Source organism: Labrus bergylta, chromosome 20, assembly GCF_963930695.1.
Source record: "Labrus bergylta chromosome 20, fLabBer1.1, whole genome shotgun sequence".
In the NCBI taxonomy this organism is placed as follows: Eukaryota; Metazoa; Chordata; class Actinopteri; order Labriformes; family Labridae; genus Labrus; species Labrus bergylta.
Window position 1 is genome coordinate 12333697 of NC_089214.1, and position 8576 is coordinate 12342272.

An 8576-nucleotide genomic window follows, 5' to 3' on the forward strand; every position below is an offset into this window, starting at 1 on the left:
AGCCTTTGGCTGAGTAAAAGTAAAGATAGTATAAAATGTTGTTAAACAGGTGTAAAATAAAATAATCTGATGATGTGGACTATAATATGGCTATAAACACAGGAATAGGATCTCAGCACTCTGTCGATCGGAATCTTTGGCTGGGAGATCGTTGCTGGCTGGAGAATGGCCGAGCTATTGATACCAGATGAGAGGATGAGTCAAAATAGTGAGCAGATGTGATGGTACATAAAAATAACAGAAATAGGAACAAAATCACATCATTTCTCAAAACATATAGAATAGGTTAAATAAATACGTAGCTTTTTGGGTTTAGTTTTGCTGAAATATATCTAACTGTCCACATAAAGAGTGAGTTTTCTTTCCTAGAATGTATTGCAGTATCTCCGTTTGACTCATATTTAAGCAAAAGTACCTTGGGTTAACTTAGAGGTAGATAATGTTATATTTGAGATTTAATTTAAAGCTCAAGTCCTATGATTTCTCAGTACGGTATGCATCCACTTTTTTTGCTCAGGCTCCCAGTTGGCACCCTAAAAGGTGTCAACTGGTTATGTATGTTAAAAAAAGATAAAAGGCAACATCAAAAACCTCTGATCTTCCTTCACACAATACTTTTAAATATTTGCATGCTTTTCTGAATCAGAATCAGCTTGTTTGGCAATGTACAGTATTGATACATTCACAAGGAATTTGACTCCAGTTTGAAATTGCTCTATATGGAAACACACATGCACAAAAGAAAGAACAACTTGGAATAGATTACATAATCTAGAGGGGGGACGAAATGCAAAAGCCGAATCATACAGTAGGACAGAATATTAGAATATTTAAAAAAAAACAATGCATATGACATGTCAGTCTGTCTTGTTTTTGCTGATCTATTTGTTTTTCTTACCATCAAATACTCAAGCAGCAACATCTAGGTGATCTGTTCTCTGTGATGATCATCTGACAGGCATCTGTTTTCTTTGCTACCTGGGAGAAGAGGCCCTCCCCTTCTAGTAGCCTATATGATTAGTTGCCTGGAGCGGAGACGTTCAGCACCTTGTTGAACACTATGGGCTGAGATGTACACTCTGAACGCTCTAAGATGCAAGTTGCATCAGTTGCCTTCCAAATGCCCACACACTGCTCATTCTCTCGTCATTTGGAAAATAACTTCAAAAAGAGAAACAGACAGATGTAGCATGCAACCTAACACTTGCAGGCTACCATAATGATCACCTCACCAGCTCTCTGCTACACGCACATGTACTAACCTGAAATTATTACCCACGTTTCACTGCATCATAACAGCGTGATTTTTTTGTGGATGAGTGCTAATGTGTTAAGTATTACCCTACAAAACTGAATCTTTCTTAATAGACTAATTGGCCTGCTATTCCACTTTGACAGTTGTGTAAATCTGAACGCATGCAGACCTGAATCCAACTCACAAATAGTTATAGTCTTTCCGTTATCGAACAACAGATGGCTTATTCCTGCATCAATAAATCTGTCTTCACTGTATTAAGTGGTTCAGTCAGAAGGATGGGTGATGACAGGCAGTTATAACTCTATCACTGAAAGACTCATTCACCGTTTTCTCTTTCGACTGCTCTGAGCAGGCAATTTTTCTGTAAACAGGTATGACATCATGATCAACAAACCCAGGAAAATAAATCGATTTTTAAAATCTCCCAATAAAGAATCCTGATACTTTAGTGAATCCATTCCCCCCCCCCCCCCCCCACCCCTAACAAAAAATGAACCATTTTGCACAGGTCAGACGTTTAACATATATTAAAGGAAAATGTATGTGAAAAATGAATAACACTTGCAGACAGTGGGACAAATAGTGCAAAGGGGAGTACTAAAGATCGCAGAACCAAGGCTTCCATCCCCAGCGCCATCTTCGTTCTATAAATTCAAATTCAAGATTGAACAGGAAAAAAAAACATATTCCTGTTCAGTGTCCTGGCATTAAGAAGAGCCCTGGATCAGGTATAGGAAGTAGACATATTAAACTAATCTGTCATGATTTATCCTCGAACTCTGACAAGTTTCCACCCCAGAGGACCCTCAAGTGGAATTGAGAAAAAGCAGCAGCGGAGAGTGTGAGCTACAATGTATGGATGGAGTGAAAAGGAGGAGAAAAAAATCTCCTGAGTGATATATCGGACCCAAGCACCTGAAAAGTCCATCACTTCCAAGAAGAGTTTGGGATTGCACCAGTTGTATCGGCAACATGATAGAAGAGGGTGGGAAGAGGGGAGGCAAAGAGGTTCCTGCGTCACGTTTCTTGGATTTGTTCACCAGCTGCCAATGAAAATTATGCCTGCAGAAGATTTTTTTCTTCTTCTCTCTCTTGGCTCTACATGTGCACAAGCAAACCACAGCTGTAGCCACACACTGAACAAGTGTCATCTTTATAGTATAATGGATACAAGGAAGGAGGCTGAGAGGACACATGGACCAAGTTCCAACACTGATATGACTCATAAAATTGCTGGCTTCCATCCACCCATGGGTTCATGAGGTTGTTCTGACCAGTGAACACTGTGGGAAGTGCACATTATATCACCTGCACATGGAGTTGGTGTGAAAAGGTTAATGGTTGAAATGATTCATTAATTTAACTCAGTCCATATTGTGAAATTTGGGGCCGTAATTACAAAGAAAAAGTACATTAAACTGTAATTTAATACGCTTCATCCTGGATTGTGCAGTCAAATGTCATCCTTACACATCCTGCAGCTGTTCCAAACCAAAGCAGATGTTATGAAGAAATGCAGGATTTGCCTAGAATGGATTTGGAAAAAACCAAACACGTCTTCTCGCAAATCCAGCAGCAAATCCAGCAGTGGTTAAGGTGACAAGGAGGGGCTGTGCCTCTACCTCTGAGGCACGCGCACTTCCTGCATCGTCCGCTGCAATATATAAACCCGCGAAGACAGACTGCTCCCGGTGCACTCACCAAGTTTAGCAAAGCGCAAAAACTCATCACTTGCAGTAGCAGACCTCCCCCTCTCCCCAAAACACACCGAGACTTCAGAGGTGATGCAGCCTCTGTAACGCGGGGACAAGGTATCGCTGTGCAAGAAAAGGTAGGACTGCGTGAATGACTGACACTTCAATTTGTGTTGTGTTTGGAAAAAAAACACAAGAATTTGAACGCTTATTTGAATGGAAAAAAAAGACCCCATTCATGCGCATTGTTAAATAGTTTATCTTCTTTCTTTGTCTGCAGGTCAATCGAAAACAAGGGATATTCTGTCTGCAGTTTTAAACCAAACATGAAACCTCAATATTTCACCCAAGTTCTAATACTTCTGTGCGTATCTTGTGGTGCAAGTGCACTGGCAACAAGTATCCCCGCTTTGTCGGCCAATTTCACCAGTCCTGGCGCAGCGCACAGCTATGGAACAGACACCACGACTATTTCTAAAACCAGGAGGAAGCGATACATCAGCCAGAATGACATGCTCGCTATTCTTGATTACCATAACAAAGTGAGAGGGAAGGTGTTTCCGCCAGCATCAAACATGGAATACATGGTGAGTAAAGTCTATCAGTCACATAGTTCTTGTACTAAGATGCACGTTTTTTCATTCAATGCATGGTTTTTTGAAGAGCCATATACTGTATTCTTGAGTTTCTTATACTATAGTTCTAACGGCATTAAGTGACTTTTTTTTTTTTTTTTCCCAAATGTGACATTAATATTACATCAATAGATTTAATTTGGAAAGGAAGTGACAAATGTCTTTAAGCTTCTTGACACCTCCAGCTGTTCAGCACATTTCACAGCAGTAGAGCACCCCCAAAGAAAGAGGGGTCATGTATGGTACTAATGGACCACTGGCAGTGTAGTATGGAAGGGTAGTAGGGGCTCTAGTAGACCTCAGTCCAAACATTTCTAAATACAACTTTAATTCCTTCTACATCATTGATTTTAACTCTAAAATAATAGTCTTCTTGTGGTGAAACTGCTCATTTCAGTATCTTAAGAGTTCCTCCAAAGTCTTGGCAACTGAACATATTTACATTCGAAATTATCAGCATCTCCATGTATGACGGTTACATGTGTAATAAAATACAGTTAAAGAGTCTCTTCCTCTGATAAACGATAAAGCAACGTGAAGAAGTATCCTTTAATCCCTTCAGTCACGGTCTATTTCTAGTGAAACTGCAAGTGTGTAGCCGGTACTTTGATTATTGTCTTCTTAAAGCTCTCCATCTCCCTGTCAAGTGGAAGAGTTTCATGGGATGCCGGGCAACCAACTTTCTCCTCTTATGTAACTGATTTGATGGATGACTGTTGCCACGGTTACAGCTGTAACAGGCTATGAGGTCAGAAAGTGCCGACTCTTATCTGACATCTAGCTGCTGAAGGAAGATCTGCGGCGGTGTTGATCATTTTCCATTGGTTATGTAATGGCCTAACATGTCTCCGTGTGTGTGTGTGTGTGTGTGTGTTTAGGTGTGGGACGACACCCTGGCTAAGACGGCAGAGGACTGGGCTCAAGCCTGCCTGTGGGAGCACGGGCCGCCTCACCTCCTCCGTTTCCTCGGTCAAAACCTCTCTGTCAGGACGGGACGGTGAGTGACCTTTTAGCTTCTCTAACCCTCCCCCTCACTGACATCTGCTGCTCCTCTCAGAGGGACGACTCTCTCACTCGCAGCAGTCATGGTCGTTCCTTTGCAGCCCCCTTCTTTTTCTCTTCGAAAACTTTTTGCACTGTGACCTGGTGACTGCTTGAGGAATGCTCCTGTGACCCCTCAGATAAACACGACTTGTGTTTTCAGCCATGACCCATGAGGACAAAGGCGCATCCCTTCAGAAGGTCTTGACTTTCCATTTGGAAACACAGGGCACCTTCACGTGTTCGAACACTTTCAGGCTTTATTGAGGGACAACATGAGACTCAAGGGAATACAGATTATCGTTACATCTGTTTGACTAATCCCATATAGTAATGCCATTCTGCTGTCTTGCAGAAAAGAATAAAAATACATGTTTAAGCCGTAGTTGAAACGTAATCTAGTTAAAAAACAATGTCATTTATTGAAGTTCACCTGCTTCAGTTTATAATTTTGAGGAATCTGTGGAAAAGATTTGCCACAGGAAGACCAGAGTAAGCCTCCTATAGACCCTGCAATGTGCATCTTTAGAAAAACATAACTATGTGCAGAGTTCAATCCAACTCGTAGAAAGGCGCAGCCTAACCATCCCACACCGACCCTAAATGTGATTATTTTCTTTGGCAAGTCAGCATTCAGAGTGTGTTTGGACACCTTGCAGACGCAGATAAAGTTGGCTGCTTCAGAAACAATTCTATCGATCATTTTTAAGAATGAAGGTTGTTGCCTTTTTGGCTGCAAACTCTGGTTTGCGGCCAGTTTGTCAATTTTGGATGTAGCAATGATGAAATGAAGCAGATGTTTTTTTTTTAATGGTCCAGTCCACAATGTGACATCAACCGTATTTCAGAGGGCATCTTTTCTCAGGCTGAACACAAAAAAATATTTGGAAGACATCATTTGGGAAAAAAGATATGAAATGTAAGCAAAAGGGCAAATTTTGTTTTGATATAGTCAATGAAGTTTTAGAGCAGGTCTGTCTTCTCTCCACAGCTATCGGTCCATTCTGCAGCTGGTAAAGCCGTGGTACGATGAGGTCAAAGATTACTCTTTTCCATACCCTCGTGACTGCAACCCCCGGTGCCCACTCAGATGTTATGGACCCATGTGTACCCATTACACTCAGGTACACAAACAAGGATGAGTATCAGATGTAGAAGTGTTGAATTGTTGCATCAGTGGTGTTAACTTTCTGCTGATGTGCTTTTTTTCCCCCCCGCAGATGGTGTGGGCAACATCCAACAAAGTGGGCTGCGCAGTTCACACGTGCCATAATATGAACGTATGGGGTTCAGTGTGGAAACGGGCAACTTATTTAGTCTGCAACTACTCACCAAAGTAAGTAAAGTGAGGGTTAAATGTATAGTTCTCTTCTTGTATAGTGTTACTTACACACTTTAAGTCTGCTAATTCGAATAAACCTGTTGACCCGATGACGATAGGGCGACCACTGGACCACTTAATCCCGACACAGACGACTCTGTTTTGTGCTGAGCTTTGAAATGCCACCCATGTCGTAACAGACGAATATTCTCTAAAACATTCAGAGAATTAGAAGCTCGTTTGGACTTGTGACTGACTTGTGACCGAAGTTCTTTCATCCCACTGGATGCAGACATATGCAAGAACTACCAGCTCGGGACACTGAAGACTTATTTAGCAAGGGACTCGTTTTTTACAACATTTCAGGCTATCCTGACCATGGATAATGCTAAGAGGCTAAGATATAGTGGCTTGGCCTACAGTGAACATTTGGCACAAATGCTGAAGTTTCTAACAAAGTACAGGTTGATATGCTGTTTATTTCATATAAAAGGTCTAAAGAGCAGATCTACTTGATAGAGTTCTATCTTTAGAAAAGCCATCATCGCTGATCTTTATTTTTAAAAGATGATGTTACATTATTGAGAACTCCAGAATAGTTGATAGGTAGACATTGATCACTTATATTCAAGTATATTGACTATTCTTATTTTCACAAATATGTTTTATATGAACATGTGTGATATCAAATAAATCTTTCTCTCAAACGTTTATCTTTGTATATTTACTTTTAATGAACTAAATATTTGTTTTGTAAGATAAAAACCTTACATTGACTCTCTACCTGTTTCTGTCCTGCAGGGGTAACTGGATCGGAGAGGCCCCCTACAAAGTAGGCGTCCCCTGCTCTGCCTGCCCTCCCAGCTACGGAGGCTCCTGCAACAACAACATGTGCTTCCCCGCTCTCAAGACAAACTACCTGCACTGGTTCAAATAAACACAGGTTTTCCTTTTTGACATAAGCTAACACCCTGCAGTACCACAGAGACAGTACTTCAATCCTTTAAGGATTTGCACAACAGTCTTGGACCACACTATTTTGTATATATGGGCTTATTTAAAGACACAAACATACATTTGAAGGCAGCATATGATTTTAAAATGACGACTTGTAAATAAACTGTAAATTTATTTCATTTGTACCAGAATTGTTATGGGAATTTTAATTGATTGGATATAATTTATGTGTAGAGTGGGTCCTTAAACACAGAATATATTGTATGTGGTGCTGCGTTTTCACTGTGTGTTTTACCATTGACAACATGCTAATTAAGGTCATAACAGGATCATAGCTGCTCATACCTGCTCACTCTGGTGCTACGGGCATCACACCTTCATGTTGTGTGCTCTGCCTACACAGGAATGTTTGTGATGTTGAGATCAAAGCTTTTGACCTCAGAGGCTGAAAACCCTACACTGGTGGCGTCAGCTTTGTGGCCACCCGAGGTCAAACAAACTTCAGCATTATTGAAATTTCCATTTATGTCCCGCAACAAATTAGCAAGGTTTGTTGACACAAGTGCACTTACAGTAAACTGAAATGAATTGACAAAAAGAAGTCCGACGTGGTGGTCTCTTTAAACGCCCAGTGTCATCATAGATTATGCCTCTAATGTCAAAAGCCATTTTTGTTTCAACATATTCAGTTAAATCTGCACTGATTCCCTTGTATTTCATTACAAACATGACACTATAAGAGTTTCAAACTTTTGAGTCATACTTTATACTAACTAGAGCACATACATTAAGTCTGACCCTCATATCTGTTTGCTAATCATATTTGAACATTGTGTAATGGTATGTTGTACACCAATATATTGATATGTCTGACAAACCCTTTGTTCATATTTTGTTCTGATCACTGATGTAGTTTTTTTTCTTCTTCCTGGCACTCAAGTGCACCTTAATCTTTTGTAAACTGCAAAAATACTTGGAAATGATTATTTTTTTGTACATGTAGATAATCATAATACCTTGTCTATCCTTAAAAAAAAACAAGTATACTGTAAGTTATTCATTTTTATATGGGGAAAATATTTAATTGATTGTATTTTTTTATTGTTTTGTAAAAGGATTGTAAATATGTCCAACTGATTAAAAAGTGCTGAATAAGGTTCAATCGCATGTCAACTTTTAAGATAAGTTTGTGAAGATGAATTTGATACATTTCTATAATTGCTGTAGTTGCAAAGCACTGCCAAGTGAGTGCCTGAACACTTCGAGCTGGGCTAATGTCCCAGAACTTCTTCCAAATGAGTTCACTTTCTCAGTACTAGAAGAATTATCAGCGGGGAGGGATGACCAAAAATCAGTTACATCACAGAGACATTGATCCAAAGGTTAGTGTGTATTATTGCAGAGCAATATAGGAAAAACATTTAGCACTGATTTATTAATTCAACATTAACAACAAGCTACTTATGCAATGAACTGTGCTTTACTAAAGGTGTTTTGTATTTTTAATTAAATGTGTCTACCCAAATTGTCCTGCAAACACTGTCTATCTATGGTCTGTGCTGATTTGTTGCAGCTTCTCCTCATGTCTGATATCGACTGCCCAAATACTAATCCAGCTCTTTGAGTTCTCTGTTTTTACTTTTAATTAAAACTTTGGCCCCTTCCGTCCA

At 40.0% G+C, this 8576-nt stretch overlaps 1 protein-coding gene across 1 annotated transcript; it reads left to right on the forward strand.

Moving 5' to 3' along the window:
• Nucleotides 1–2931: 2931 nt before the first annotated feature.
• On the forward strand, nucleotides 2932–8063 carry pi15a (peptidase inhibitor 15a). The gene is made up of 6 exons (XM_020646308.3): nucleotides 2932–3089; nucleotides 3233–3539; nucleotides 4466–4584; nucleotides 5620–5752; nucleotides 5849–5964; nucleotides 6751–8063. The coding sequence occupies exons 2-6, from the start codon at nucleotides 3279–3281 to the stop codon at nucleotides 6884–6886; spliced, it is 765 nt and encodes a 254-aa protein (XP_020501964.1). The 5' UTR covers nucleotides 2932–3089; nucleotides 3233–3278; the 3' UTR covers nucleotides 6887–8063.
• Nucleotides 8064–8576: the final 513 nt, after the last annotated feature.